At 46.0% G+C, this 16,065-nt stretch overlaps 1 protein-coding gene across 2 annotated transcripts in view; it reads left to right on the top strand.

Annotated features, from left to right (window-relative positions):
* Window positions 1–16,065, top strand: part of SLC35F3 (solute carrier family 35 member F3) — a 409,744-nt gene that overhangs the window by 292,153 nt on the left and 101,526 nt on the right. For both annotated transcript variants that reach the window (XM_081570393.1, XM_081570394.1), the window contains one exon: window positions 8,052–8,376. In XM_081570393.1, the coding sequence (XP_081426519.1) occupies window positions 8,052–8,376 (325 nt within the window). The remainder of the gene's footprint in view (window positions 1–8,051; window positions 8,377–16,065) is intronic.

Below are 16,065 nucleotides of genomic sequence, written 5' to 3' on the forward strand. Positions count from 1 at the left end.
TTGAGTCCAGCTCTGAGCCCCTTATCCCTAAGACAGTGACTCTTGCACTTTCTAAGTGCAGAACTTCCTGGCTACTTCTTCCGAGAAAGAGTCAACAAGGGTCTGCTTTTTCTAGGGGACCTCAAAAAAGAAATATTTGTGTTCTGTCTCTCTCTCTTTTTTGGCTGTGCTGGGGTCTTTGTTGTAGTGAGTGGACGTTCTCTAGTTGTAGAACACGGACTCTAGAGCCTGCGGGCTCAGTAGTTGTTAAGCAGAAGGCCAATGGGATCTTAGTTCACTGACCAGGGATTGAACCAACGTCCTCTACATTGGAAGGTGGATTCTTAACCACTGGACCACTAGAGAAGTCACCATTTGTGTTCTCTCAGAAGCTTGGAAGAGCCATTTTATGGGAATTTGAAGTTTACAGTGAGCAATTTTCCAATTGTTCTTGCTTTCTTGTTAGAGAAATGACTTTCACTAACTAAACCTAAAAAGCCCTCAATTCATAATTTTCTCAGCAAAAAACAATGGACACCTCATGGGACAGAGGACTTACCTGGATCCCAGAATGAGTTAGCCAGTGAACCAGACGTCTAAGAGTTTCCTTCTGCTAGGTAGGGACACAGCCTCTAGGTACTGCTTGACCGAAGAGTGCAAATTTTTCTAGATCCCTTGTAGGAGAGAAGTATCAGGTGTGATTTTGCAGGAAGGACTAATGTATGGTTCCAGTAAATTGCCTAACACTGAACACTGGCTCAAACGGTAAAGAGTCCGCCTGCAATGCAGGAGACCTGGGTTCAATCCTTGGGTTGAGAAGATCCCCTGGAGAAGGGACTGGCAACCCACTCCGTTATTATATTATAATACATAATATTATAATAATTATTGGCTTCCCAGGTGATGTTAGTGGTAAAGAACCTACCTATCAATGCAGGAGACTGAAGAGACATGGGTTCGACCCCTGGGTTGGGGAGACCCCTGGAGGAGTGCATGGCAACCCACTCCAGGATTCCTACCCAGAGAATCCCATGGACAGAGGAGCCTGAAAGGCTATGGTCCATAGCATCACAAAGAGTCCGACGTGACTGAAGCAACTTAGCATGGATGAACACAGCTCAGGATGGAAGTTTACGCACAGGTATGGTTATATCTTAGCGTGCCGTGGAATATGCGTTGTATGTAAGAGAACACTCTTCCTACACACACACATACCTTTCTCCAAAATGCTCGGTGGAAACAGCTCCAGTGACAGTAATTGGGAAATGCCCAACTGTCCTGCAGCTGTTTCGAGTGAATCAAGTGATGTAAACAGGATGTGTAGAGACAACACAGCCAAAGGGAGATGCATGACACCACAATGACCACATCTGTCAGTACAACCATGGAGTCAAAATATATCATCTCTTTTGCACAGAGCCCAGAACCCTTGACTCAAGTGCAAGGTTAGGATGGCCAATTCAAGATCATAAATAGAGAGCTTGTTAGTGGGAAGGGGGTGTTGGCGAGTGAGGGTGACATAAAGAGTATTTTAGTTGTGTCATCATGGTCGGAGGACCTGAGACAGGATGCAGCATGAGGCTCATTCAGCCCTGATTTCTTTGAGATACTCTGCAGTGCCTCTTGCAGGAGTGATAAGGAGTGACAACAAACACTTGGTTACTTGTGTTGCTGTGACCAAGAAGTCACTGGCACAGAGGAGTCACTTGCAGTTTAAGAGGGGAGAGAAAATAAACCAGAATTTCTTGCACAGGAGTATACAAGAGGATTCTGAAAGGGGAAACTGGCCCCCTCGGTGTCATTCTTCCTTTCTGAAATCTAGCATCAGTTGGATAGCTGCTGAAAATGACCTTGAGAACGGTAGCATGGGATGCGTTTGCTGCCTTTCAAATATGGGAGAATAAACACGTCTGCTAACCAAATTCATTGTGTCATTCTATCTTTATTCTTTAATTTTATCTGTTTGTTATGTACACTGAGGCATATATAATGTATGTCTACTTCCTAGAAAAAATAAATTCCAAAATCTGAATTTGCTAAAGTCTCTTCTGCTAGCCTGGCAACTTCTGCTGTGTATCTGGCCAGAGCAAGATTGGGCATTGCAGTGGTGCAAGGCAGTGGTGGATTTCAGAGCTCACTATCTTCCTCACCAGTCTTGGGGCAGACCAGGTCCTGATCCTGATCTTTGCTTCTCTTGTTCTTCATCCTTTCTGTCCTGCAAGACCCAAGCCAAGCTTCTGCCTCCTCTGATCTTTCTGGGATCACAGCCACACTGGTGTCACTCTCTTCAGAGTTTGCCTTACAGTCAAAATTTTTCCATTTGTAGTTGTTCTGTAATTCTTTCATAGATCTGTTTTGTCACTCTCAGATAGACTGTAAGTTCCTGAAGAGCAGGATGCAATCATGTTTTATATTCATTTATTGACCACCCAAAATTCTTGGCACAGGGCGGATGCTTCATGGTAACTTCCTAGCAGATTGAAATGCTTCTAGGATGTGTCGCAGTATATGCAGCCCTGTGAGATTTAGAAATACATGCTCTTATGCATCTGGTTAGATGACTGCTGGCCAAAAATACAGTATAATCCCAGTTTTGCTGTGTGTGAATGTGTATGTGTTGTGCAAAGATACAAATTTTGCTGGGGAAAATGCAGCAAAATGTCCAGTGGTATCTTTAGGTACTAAGATTCGAATATGTAGTGCTCTGTTTTTATTTATACTATGAAATACTTTTGTAAATGATTCTGTAAAGAATATTTTTAGTTTACATGAGGTAGGTCTAGTTTAAAAGAAGTATTAGGAATGAGTGAGGTAATGAAATTGGTAAGTGATTTATCACTATATGAGACTCCGGGCCAGGAAATGGAGAGTTTGCAATGTATTGGGTTTAAATATCTCTAATTCTTTATGGTCTATTCCAGTGTTTCCAAAAGTGTGTTCTAGGGGACCCCAGTCCTACCACAGGTATTATGTTGAAATAATATGGGAAGCACACATTCTCCAGCTGCCTTTTGGAAATCCACTATATCTATTAGTCCTGTAGCAAAAGAACCTGTTTCCCAAACTTCTGATCATGGGATCCTTCTTTCTGATAATACTCTACCTGTTGATTGCATTATACTTATGGAAACATAGTTCTATCTTATTTTTTAATAATAGAGTGCAGAATCTCTTTATTTTGCTTGTGTATTATCAATATGCCCTGGTCAAATGAGCCAGAGAGGTTAAAAAGTTGGATATAATTTCTTTAATCCAAATATATAAAGACATTTAAATAGTACAGTTTTTTAAAAGAGAGATTTAATTTTACATTTTTTATGAGCTCAATTTGTTTTGTTTCTTTGGGTGTTTTTTTTTCCCATTGCGGCATGTGGTATCTTTCCCAACCAGGGATTGAACCTGCATCCTCTTCATTGGAAGGCAGATTTTAACCACTGGACCACCAGGAAGTCCTAACGGTACAATATTACATGATTTTGTGATTTTTCTTTCATTGTAACACTGCATAGCATCAATCATCGCCTCATTCTTTAAGTTTTCAAACTTCAGTTCAGTTCAGTTCAGTCGCTCAGTCGTGTCTGACTCTGCAACCCCATGAATCGCAGCACGCCAGGCCTCCCTGTCCATCACCAACTCCCGGAGTTTACCCAAACTCATGTCCATCGAGTCGGTGATGCCATCCAGCCATCTCATCCTCTGTCGTCCCCTTCTTCTCTTGCTCCCAATCCTTCCCAGCATTAGGGTCTTTTCCAATGAGTCAAGTCTTCGCATGAGGTGGCCCAAGTATTGGAGTTTCAGCTTCAACATCAGTCCTTCCAGTGAACACCCAGGACTGATCTCCTTTAGGATGGACTGGTTGGATCTCCTTGCAGTCCAAGGGACTCTCAAGAGTCTTCTCCAACACCACAGTTCAAAAGCATCAATTCTGCGGCGCTCAGCTTTCTTCACCGTCTGACTCTCACATCCATACATGACCACTGGAAAAACCATAGCCTTGACTAGATGGACCTTTGTTGGCACAGTAATGTCTCTGCTTTTAAATATGCTATCTAGGTTGGTCATAACCTTCCTTCCAAGGAATAAGCATCTTTTAATTTCATGGCTGCAATCACCATCAGCAGTGATTTTGGAGCCCAAAAAAATAAAAGTCTGACACTGTTTCCACTGTTTCCCCATCTATTTCCCATGAAGTGATGAGACCAAATGCCATGATCTTAGTTTTCTGAATGTTGAGCTTTAAGCCAACTTTTTCACTCTCCTCTTTCACTTTCATCAAGAAGCTCTTTAGTTCTTTTTCGCTTTCTGCCATAAAGGTGGTGTCATCTGCATGTGTGAGGTTATTGCTATTTCTCCTGGCAATCTTGATTCCAGCTTGTGTTTCTTCCAGCCCTGCGTTTCTCATGATGTACTCTGCATATAAGTTAAATAAGCAGGGTGACAATATACAGTCTTGAAATACTCCTTTTCCTATTTGGAAACAGTCTGTCGTTCCATGTCCAGTTCTAATTGTTGCTTCCTGACCTGCATACAGGTTTCTCAAGAGACAGGTCAGATGGTCTGGTATTCCCATCTCTTTCAGAATTTTCCACAGTTTATTGTGATCCACACAGTCAAAGGCTTTGGCATAGTCAATAAAGCAGAAATAGATGTTTTTCTGGAACTCTCTTGATTTTTCGATGATCCATCAGATGTTGGCAATTTAGTCTCTGGTTCCTCTGCCTTTTCTAAAACCAGCTTGAACATCTGAAAGTTCACGGTTCACGTATTGCTGAAGCCTGGCTTGGAGAATTTTGAGCATTACTTTATTACTGTGTGAGATGAGTGCAATTGTGTGGTAGTTTGAGCATTATTTGGCATTGCCTTTCTTTGGGATTGGAATGAAAACTGACCTTTTCCAGTCCTGTGGCCACTGCTGAGTTTTCCAGATTTGCTGGCATATTGAGTGCAGCACTTTCACAGCATCATCTTTCAACTGGCCATAATGCAAAACTGGATGAAAAAGCATGTTAGGAGCCTGAATTTTTTTTCAGCCTCCTCTAGGTTCTATTCTTAAATGGTCAGTTCGTACTGTGAAACTGCATTTCCTTTCTATGTGGACTTCTTTTTTTTCATCTCCGTAATTATCTTCTTGGTATGAATTTCTGATAGTTGATGCTGGTGGTCAAGGAATCTCCCAACCCTAACACTGCTTGAACACTCAGTAGTGAAGGGTTGCAGAGGCTCACCCCAAATGTCAGGGAGTTAGTGTATACGCTGAAACATGTGTGCTTCTATCTGAAAATGAAAGTTGTAGGGATTCACTGTGAACAAAGTCACAACGTCCTAGTGGAAGAGTATTAGGCAGAAGGAGAGGGATCTTCCTTGCTTTTGCCTCCACTGCTTCTCCCCTCTCTGCAGCCCATGCCAGAAACACACAACTTGTTGGAAGCTCAGAGGTGGTCAAGCATGTGGTTTTCCAAGTGCTTTCTGACTCAGATATATGCACACATGAAAAGAAAGAGGAGGAGGGAGAATAAATATTAATAAAGCAGGTACAGAAGCACAATATATTTACTAGATGGTGTCAAGGATTTGGAGTCAGTAAAGGACATTATCTCTCCTTGGCCAGCTACAAAGGCTTTGGATTACCCTTGGCTAAAAGCGATACAACCCGGGACTTCCCTGGCAATCCAGTGATTGGGACTCTGTGCTTTCACTGCTGAGGGCCTGGATTTGATCCCTGGTCAGGAAACTAAGATCCCACAGGGTGCGTGGTGTGGCCAAAAAACATAAAAGAGAGCTACAGCCAGACTTGGCAATTAATGCTACGATTCAGTTCAGTTCAGTCGCTCAGTCGTGTCCGACTCTCTGCGACCCCATGAATTGCAGCACGCCAGGCCTCTCTGTCCATCACCAACTCCCGGAGTCTACCCAAACCCATGTTCATCGAGTCGGTGATGCCATCCAACCATCTCATCCTCTGTCGTCCCCTTCTCCTCCCGCCCCCAATCCTACCCAGCATTAGGGTCTTTTCCAATGAGTCAACCCTTCGCATGCTACAATTAGCTAACACCTATATAACAGGCTGGAGTTTCCCAGGTGACTCAATGGTAAGGAATCCACCTGCCAATGAAGGAGATGAGGGTTCGATCCCTGGGTCAGGAATATCCCCTGGAGAGGGAAATGGCAGCCCACTCTAGTATTCTTGCCTGGGAAATCCCATGGACAGAGGAGCCTGGCAGGCTACAGTCCACGGGGGTCGCAAAGAGTTGGACATGACTTAGCGACTAAACAATAACAACATATGATAGGCTACCTTGAATCAGGATTTTGCCTCATAGAATTATTATATTTCTGGGACTTTCCCTTGGTCCAGTAGCTAAGACGTCACACTTCCAATGCAGGGACCTGGGTTCGATCCTTGCTGCTGCAACTAGAGATCTCACATGCTACGTTTAAAGTTACCATGATCTTGAGTGCCTCAACCAGGATCTGGCATGGCCAAATAAGTAAATAAATATTTTTAAAAGAATTATTATATTTCAGACAGTGTATTATACAAAACTTGGTTTCATAGTATTAGAGCTATTGAAATTACAATTAAATTTAAACAACATCTATAGAGTACCATTTGACCCCAATATACTTTGTACCCATCTCCTGTACCACTGTAGAGTCTGCCCTCTTTCAGCTGAGTGCCTGGCTGAACATATAAAAGGCAAGTAGGCCATCTCTTGGAAATTCGCCCCCATCCATGGTCACACCTTACACAAGTTACAGTTCTGTTTAAATTTCCAGCTGACTGACCTGCACACAATCATGAATGGAAACCAAACAGTGGAAGAGAATGCCTTTTCCATTTTCTCATGGTCTGTGGGAACAGTGCTGCTGCATAGCCACGCTCTGAGCTGCAGCCTGGCTTCCAGAAGTCACACGGTTCTCAGCAGATCGTTGGAGGGCTTTCAGAGCACAAGCTGCCAGAGGCTGTGGTTTTTAAGTAACACTTCACAGTGGGACTGACAGCCATCAGCTAGGAGTCAGTAAGAACAATTACAGAAGTAAGACGGTTGTTGTTCAGTCGCTCCCATTGTATCTCTTTGCGACCCCATGGACTGCAGCACGCCAGGCTTCCCTGTCCTTCACCATCTCCCAGAGTCTGCTCAAACTCATGTCCATTGAGTCGGTGATGCCATCTCTCCATCTCATCCTCTGTCGTCCCCTTCTCCTCTTGCCCTCAGTCTTCCCCAGCATCAGGGTCTTTTCCAATGAGTGACAGATATACATTTCTTTTTTTTGGCCACACCCTACAGTCATGTGGGATCTTAGTCCCTCGACTAGGGATCAAACCCACACCCCTACATTGGAAGCTTAGAGTCTTAGCCACTGGATCACCAGGGAAGTTCCAGGACAGTTTTTGCTCTAGATGCAAAAGAAGATGAGACTTTTGGCATCCGTGCTCTTAAGTGACAGGCAAGGAGGAGCTTCTGTCACTGTAACAGGAGCTTCTAGAAGTCAAGGCCTGTGACCTTCTCAGGAGGGAATCCCCAGCCCCTAGCACTGCCCAGCGCCGCGGTTGCACATCAGTCCCTGTGAGCTGAAATATTGGTGAAATATTTGGAAAAATATTTCAGCCACTCTGTGTTCTGGAGAAATGTTTCTGCTTCTTCAGGTGTGCACAAAGATCACCTGCTGAAATACACATTCTGATGCCAGGGTTCCGGAGATTCCGCATTGCCAACAAGCTGGGGGTGATGCTGATGCTGCCAGCCCACGACTGAACCATCTTTTGGGGTTCAGGCTTCTAGAGGATTCTATAGGAAGAGTAGGACACGACTTGGCGATCAAACAACAATTCTAGAGGATAAGAAAACCAGAGACAATGTCTTCAAGTTTTGTTTCAGGAAGCTGCCTCCAGGCCCCCATTCCCCCCATCCGTCCCCCAACTCTCCTCCCCAGGGTTGCAAAAACAATAGCAGTGGTGGTGGTGGGGGGGGTCGGTTACCCTCTTGGCATCCCTCTCACCCCCACCCCGCTCAGCCTGGCCACGTGAAGGTGTGGGGGCCCCAGTTAACTGCTCCCTTCTCTGCCCCCAGGGGAGGAGCGCCCCCGGGACTCCCCGGGCCCGGCGGAGGCCCAGGCGCCGGCGGGGACCGAGGCCGGTGGGAGACCGAGCCGCCGCTGCTGGAGATGCTCCCGCGCCCAGCTCAAGAAGATCTTCTGGGGCATGGCGGTGGTGCTGTGCGTGTGCGCCTCCTGGGCGGGCGCCACGCAGCTCGCCAAGCTGACCTTCAGGAAGTTCGATGCTCCCTTCACCCTGACGTGGTTCGCCACCAACTGGAACTTTTTATTCTTTCCCTTGTACTACGCGGGGCACATCTGCAAGTCCGCGGAGAAGCAGTCAGTGAAGCAGAGATACAGGTAGGCACCTCCGCTGGGATGCTGGCTCAGCATGGGGCTGATCTCCGGAACGCTGATGCCGCTGGGCGGGTGATGAGATGGACCAGCGGACACAGTAGGGAGAAGTCACCGTGTCACTCGTTGTCATGAGGTTCCAGGATCGGAATTCATTCCCCTCAGCAGTGGTGAACACCCTTCCTCCGCCTCTAGCCCTTCAGCCCTAGGAACTCCTTTCTAGTAGGCAGGAGAAGGCAGCAGCTTCCAGAGATGGGCTGTGGTAAGTCCCCAGAAAGGGTAGAAACGGGAAAACTGTATGGCTCTTGTTATCCTCCTCAGACTGGGCTGAGGACAGGTCCATGGAGCCAGGTGATGTGGCTACTCCCTGTAACTTACCTTCTGGACCCCGCGGATGCTCATGGCGAAGACTTGATTCCTCATTTCCTCTCCACACAAGCCATTTCCTCTTTTGATTATGTGGTTGGAGGCGGGTGTCTGAATATCCGGCAGTGTTGCCATCAAAGTCAAAGCGTTGTCTGAACTTTGTTGACTGTATTTACGCATGCATATTTTCTCATTGAAATGACCTCCCTTTAAAAAGAGGTCAGAAGTCCAGACACCAGCCCTCTGCCACAATGTACAGCAGGGTGCCCCAACCTCCTCCAGAGTCAGATGTTATGTTGGCCTTGGGGTATCATCTATGCCCATCCCTAGATCTCATGGTCACCCAAAGCTGAGGTCCTTTGTGACTATGTTAAGGACCTTACTATTGGCCCAAATCAGATCTACTCAGGAAAAAAAAAAAACAGGAAAGAATACTGGCCAAGGTGACCAGGTGGGCCTGGGGAATTTATCTTTCATCAGCCTCAGAGGTGGAAAAAAATTTGGAAGTTGAGGGTTGTTCAGTCCTTCACCACTGCCTTCTTTCCACCCCACCCCATTACTTCCACCCCACCAAACTCCCTATACAGTCACTGTGTCCCATTTACCATCTGGTTCAAACTTCAGCCGCGGTCTAAAAAGTTGCCTTTAGAAGTTGCAAGGTAGCTAAAAACATCATTGAGTCCAAGGAGTAAAGAGGTTTTAGGAATGAAGGTTACACTCTGATCAGAATTTTTTTCCGGGATTCTACCATTTTGTCAATATCAAATTCAACTTGGAGGTGTGAGGCACCAAAGTTTTTGAATGTTCAGAGATAATTTGGACTGGCTCCTTTAAAAGGCCAAGTGGTAAGTCAGAGCACTTGTTCTAGAGGAAGGAGCACTGGTGAGCTTGGAATGACCAGCATCCCTTAGTGGAAAGGACTGGGAGCGAGTTCTGGAGACAGGCATGTGGCAGCCTGGAACCCAGAACCGGAGCTCAGGCCTGGGGCACTGTCAGTGTTGACTTAAATCAGTGGCTTCATGGCCCAGCCAGAAATCACTCGAGAGGCACTTAATGTACCTCTTCTAAACAGCAGCTAAAAGCAGACTGAAACAGATAGGTTTAGAAACTTTAACAGAGCCCCAGATTGTCCCAAAGTCAAGAGAGAAATAATGGCCTGCTTTTAGTCACAGAGAAAAGCAAATATTCAGTAAATAATGCATTAACAGTAAAGTAGCCCTGAGTGTATTCAGTTTGTAATTAGGAGTTTGCCTTTCTTTAAACAGAGTAGGATAGTATGCTACTGCCTCTGGCAAAGTGGGTTTATGTGCCCTTTCTCCATGGAGAATTACAGGAGGGAAGATGAAATGGTCTTTCTCTGCTTCGTTCAAACATGTGGACTCAAAGAGAGCATCCCTGAGAGGCAACACCAGCTACTGCCCTAAGCATGTGTCTTTAACATAACTCTCACCTTAGGACAAGACTGGCATCGCTGGCCGTTTAGTGCAGGCCCAGCACCATTAATTAATTGTGCTGAAAACAACACAGAAGGAACCAAGCTCAGTTGGTTAAAAGGTCAAGGTAGGGGGAAAAAAACGAAAGATCATTGAAGCAGATTAAACATAGAAAGATTGATTTCAGCTTGATTTCAGCTTATGGTCTGCTTGTTAAAAATATCTGGGAAAAATCAGAAGAGAATCATAGTGATTATTATATCAGCTGGAGAACAGTGGAGGGCAGGGGGCAAAACTATACCTTGATTAGAGAAGTCAGTTAAAACCTTGCCCAATTTCTGTACTAAAGCTGAGCTCACCACTTAAAAAAAAAATCTTTCTGGTTATAAATTGTGTTCTGCTTGTGTCTAAACAGAGCTGCTGATTTTACCCGTCAGTGATTGGGCATGTCAGTTAATCTAGGGACACCACTGGAGGAGTGAAAGAATATTCTTTCTCAGAAAAGGGAGAGGAAAAGGTTAACATCACAGACTTTACCTAGAAACTCATGACTATGTCACATCTCAAACTGGGAGTTCTTTTTTTTTTTTTTTTGGCTTTTTTTTTTTTTTTAATTATTGACATTTCGCTGATGTACAATATTATATAAGTTTTAGGTGTGCAATCTAGTAATTCACAGTTTTTAGAGGCTATAGTTATTATAAAATATTGGCTGTTTCTCCACATTGAACTGTATATCCATGGAGTTTGTTTTATACCTAATAGTGAGGCCGAATCAGGCTTCCATTCCCCAACACCAAATTAAATCTCAGAGACAGAGTTTTGGGTGAAGTAGAAAAAAATAGCTTTATTGCTTTGCCAGGCAAAGAGGACCACAGCAGGCTAATGTCCTCAAAACTGTGTGTCCTGACCTGGAGGGCATGGTGAGGAGTTTTATCTTAAGGGTTCAGAGAGGATGTGATCAGCTCACGAACATTCTTCTGATGGGTTGGTGGTGAGGCAACTGGGAGTCAGCTTCATCAACCTTCTGTTCCAACTGGGGTCTACGTGCTTGTGGGCAGCATACAGTTAACTTCTCCCGCCTGGTGGAGGTTTCAGTATCTGCGAAATGGATCAATGATATTTTTCTGTGTTTCCCTTGAGGGGAACCGGGACCCTGCCCCGAGGCTGCACTGTTGTTTCTTGCCTGTTCCTTCCTCATCTCTGACTCCCCTCCCTTCCCTGATTAGCATCTGTTTGAACCTGAAACTCAGGGAAGGTCATGGAGGCTGAATGAAGCCTATTTCCTGTAATCAAAAACTGGGGGTGTTGACTTAAAAAATAGTGACAACCTTAAAGTTGAGAGTTACGTTTTATTCAGTGGGAATTTTTAGGACTTCAGGGCTGGGAGACGGCATCTCAAGTAACCTGAGAGAACTGCTCCTAGGAGCCCGGGCCGGGGGTAGCAGGTGGGAGTGGGGTGGAGGTGCCAAGGTGGGGGTGGGCAGTGTCAGGTTATATAGAAGTTTGCAACTAAGGGCAAGTAGTCTGAACATCAAAAGTATTTTTGTGAACTAAAGAAAACCAGATATCCCAAGTTAAGGAATTTAGCACTTTTCTATGTATGGAAAAAATGCAAGAGTCTGGGCTCACTGAAATCATTCCTTTCATATGCATCTCAGCTGTCCTGGGGCCAGTATCCTAGGTTTCTTCACATGGTGAATTCCTCAGTGCTCACCACGGGGAGTGGGTGCAGCCTCGGGGCTGCCAGATTGTGCAGGTAGTCCTCTCCTTCCTGAGTGCCCTGGAGGGCCGGAATCACTGATGACTGTGACATCCTTGTTTACTGCTATACAGGAAATACTCCATTTCTCAGGGGATACAGAAAAGCTTTTGTGCCAGGAGCCCCATGGGGTCCTTTTTGGTATCACTAGTTTGTTCATCTTAATCCCCTATCACATTGGGAGTTCTTTAAATAGATATTAGGATTCCCAGGAATCAAGGCAAAGTGAAATTGCATCTTCCTTGTTTGTGCTTTTATTGAAATGAATGGAAAATCTAGGGTCAACTGAGCAGATGTATCTCTGAGTGAAAGTTTCAGCAGGAAGCTGGGGAGAGAAGGAAAAAGGAGGAGACCGTTTTCAGAGTGTGAAGCTGGCCAGACAAGCCAACTTTTCTAGTGGTTTTCAGGAAACAATCAGGTAGAAGTTTCTTTCCTTTGAGACCTCCCCACTGAGGCTAGGTCCCCAACATGAGGCTAGAAAAGTCAGCCAAAGCACAGGGAGGAAATCATATATTGCCTCAAACTCTGAGCTGCTCAAACTCTGAGTCTCTGGGATCTTGTCGATGGGCCGACGTTGATTCCGTAGGTCTGGGTGGATGTGAGGTTCTGCTTTCTTAACGAGCTTCCAGGACTTGCTGGTGCTGCTGGCCCAAGGGCTGCCCTTGGACTGTAAAGGCCCTGGAGTTGTTCAATCTCAGTTACACGGTTTTTAAAATGCTGCTGATCTGCTAAAATGTAGGATGCAGGACTCACCATACCGTATCAATTGGCAGGTGACTCTCTTTGGGCCCCAAGGATGTTTGAGTCCTGGTCTCCTGCCGCTTGTGAGGGAGGGGAGGCTCCTTGGGCAAGCCTTTTAAGCTCCAGGAGCCTCAGATACTCGTGTGTAAACAGAGGGTGATGACACACGCACCATTTAGCACAAAAGATTGTTGTGTGATCGAATGAGACACCATGCCCTAAAGGCTGTGAAATGCCATAAAAATGCCAGGAACTATCACTGTATTGTGATATCCTCTATGGGGTACAAGGCAGCTAATAAAGTAAGCATGGTCTGCCTTGTACCCCATAGAGGATATCACAATACAGTGATAGTTCCTGGCATTTTCATGGCATTTCACAGCCTTTAGGCACAGCCTTATGCCACTCATGTTGGCCTGTTTAAACTGCAGGAGTGGGTCTTACAAGGACTGTCCACCCCTGCAGAGTCATGCAGGAATTACACCTTGCAGAAATCAACTTGCAGGGACTTCCCTGGTGGTGCATTGGTTAAATCACTGCACTTCCAACGCAGGGGGCCTGGGTTTGATCCCACATGCCTCACAATGCAACCAAAAAAATAAATAAATAAAAAGAAATCAGCTTGCAGGTCTGCTGGCTGTACAAGGCATTCTAGAATGATCAGGCCTTCCTGATATCAGGCATCATTGTCAAGAATTGGAGTGTGGGTGTGAAAACCTCCCAAACCCAGCTGTCCTGAATTTTCAGCCTCAGCCTGTGGTCTCCCCAGTAACTCGCTAAAAACTTCTTCTTCTTTCCCTAGACCATCAACATCCCCACCCTCACCTTCCCTGTTTCTCACTGACAGCCAGCCACGGAGATGCCCTGAGGAGTGCTTAGTACTCAGGGAGAGTTCTGACCAGAGGGATGCATGTGGTTGCTGTGGAAACTGTAAGCGTGACCTGAGAGGGGGTTCAGCTCCCAGGAGTCTGTGTGAAGCCGGGCGCCGGAGGGAGGCACACAGGGGAAACTATGTCAGGTCCATGGCCCTGGAAAGACTGTCGAGGGCAGGCATGATGATGACATACAGCCTTCTAGCTTCTCTGAACCTGAGACAGGTGGAGGGTGTCTCTGATCCCAGAGGCCGCCATGGCAAGCAGGAATCAGCCAGAGCAGATCTGGGGCACTCGCGGACTTATCAGAAGGTCCTTCAGGAATTTCTCCCAGTGGTGACCTCTTTTTATGAGCCAGCGCTAGAACCTTCTGCTAACATGGGGCTGCCAGAAAAGTGAACGATGCCGTGGTGACCGATGTTTCCTTCTGCCTTTTGTAGTTTCAGCCTTCTGGAAACTAGCCAGTTAATTCTGCTTCAGAAACGCCCACAGACGTTCTGAGCCAGGAAAGGGGAGAACACAGTTTTGACGCCTCCTGTCTGTCTTCAGTCCACAGGGGCCAGGCGTGTGCTCCTGGCTGCACAGACTTACGCGGGATCCACAAGGGGTCTTGCAGCTGTAACGTTCAAAGTCTAAGGAGCAGAGCGTCCCAATCTGGAGGTCTGTGCCTTCTGGAAATGGTAATTGCACATCTTCCCAGGCACACAGTTACCCATGGTCCCTGTCCTCAAGGAGCTCACATCCCTGGAAGAGTCAGATAGACAAACAGGATGAGGGTATGCGCAGGGGCCCCAGGGGAGAGGCCCAGGTACTTGTGTCCTGGGGCAGATAGGGAGTTTCTTGGAGGAAATTACCAAGGAGCAGTCTCTTAGAAGAGGGGCAGCTGGACCTGTAGGTGCCGAATCCTGGGTGGGTATGGGAATGGCACCAAGGCTGGCAGAGAGCCTGGTGCCTGAGAAGCTCTGATCCTCTGTGGGAGGTGAGTGGGGGAGGTCAGGGGGAGGGAAGGGCAGTGGGAGCCAACTCTGTGACTCCAGTGCATGCAGAGAGGTTTAGATTCTGGTGTGAATGTTGGGAGGGGGTGGGAATGGCAGAAAAGTCATCAGACTGGATCTTTAGCAATACAGTAAGTCTCCTACATAGTAACCTTCAAGTTCCAAACTTTCAAAGATGAGAACATGCCCGGCTGTTGTGCTGTACTACTGTAGTTTTCAAGGTACTGTACTGTAAGATTTAAAATGTTTTCTTTATTTTCTGTGTTTGTTTTTTATGTATTATTTGTGTGAAAGTGAAGTGAAAGTAAAGTTTGCTCAGTCATGTCCGACTCTTTGCGAGGCCATGGACTGTACAGTCCATGGGATTCTCCAGGCCAGAATACTGGAGTGGGTAGCTGTTCCCTTTTCCAGGGGATCTTCCCAACCCAGGGATTAAACCCAGGTCTCCTGTATCGCAGGTGGATTCTTTACCAGCTGAACCTCCAGGGAAGCCCTGGTGTAAAGAGCTTTATTTATTACTTCTGTGAGGAGTCTTATAAACCTGTTACAGTACAGTACTGTATAGCTGATTGTATTCGTTGGGTACCTAGGCTAACTTTGTTGGACTTATGAACAAACTGGACTTACAAACGTGCTCTCGTAACAGAACTTGTTCATATGTATGGGGCTTACTGTACCACTATCCCTCTGTCAAGGATAGGACTGAGGGCAAGTGGAGCCCAGGCCGATTGAACAAGCACAAGCCCAATGTCTGTGTGTCAAGGATTTGACTGAAAAAAATACATAACCTAAGAGTTGAGAATTATATTTTGTTCAGCAGACATTCTAAGAACTTAAGCCTGGGATACAGCCTCTCAGCGCTAAATAATTACTCTGAAGATGTATGAGAGGAGCCAGAATATATAGGAGTTTTTGCAGCAAAGACCAGATAGTCAGAACATCCAAAGACTGCCTTCATGGTTAGTTGCTCAGTCATGGCCTACTCTTTGCAATCCTATGGACTGTAGCCCTCCAGGCTCTTCTGACCATGGGATTTCCCAGGCAAGAATACTGGAGTAGGCTGCCATTTCCTACTCCAAGGGTTCTTCCTAACCCAGGGATCAAACCTGCATCTCTTGCATTAGCAGGCGGATTCTTTACCACCGTGCCACCTGGAAAGCCCCATTAAAAGATTACTGTTAATTAAAGAAAACCATATATCTCAGAGTTAAGGAATTTAGCACTTTCCTATGTATGGCAAGATGTAAGAGTCTGGGCTCTTTGAAATCATTCCTTTGATACAGCTCGGCTACCTGGGGCCCGTATCCTGTGTTTTCCCATCCTGAGTCCCTTTGGGGTGCAGGGTTGGGGGTGGCTGAGAGCTTGATGATGGGTATCCTATTTGTTTCCATCCGGAGTCCCCTCAGTGCTCACTGCTGGGGTGGCTGTAATGTGACAGCTTGACGGTTGAAACATCCTTTGTTTACTGATATGGCAGGTGACATTTTTCATCCAGAGGCATGCGGGCATGTGTAGGTAACATAGAT

The sequence above is a fragment of the Giraffa tippelskirchi genome, chromosome 2 (genome assembly GCF_054371585.1).
Source record: "Giraffa tippelskirchi isolate mGirTip1 chromosome 2, T2T-mGirTip1v1.2.pri, whole genome shotgun sequence".
Classification (NCBI taxonomy): Eukaryota; Metazoa; Chordata; class Mammalia; order Artiodactyla; family Giraffidae; genus Giraffa; species Giraffa tippelskirchi.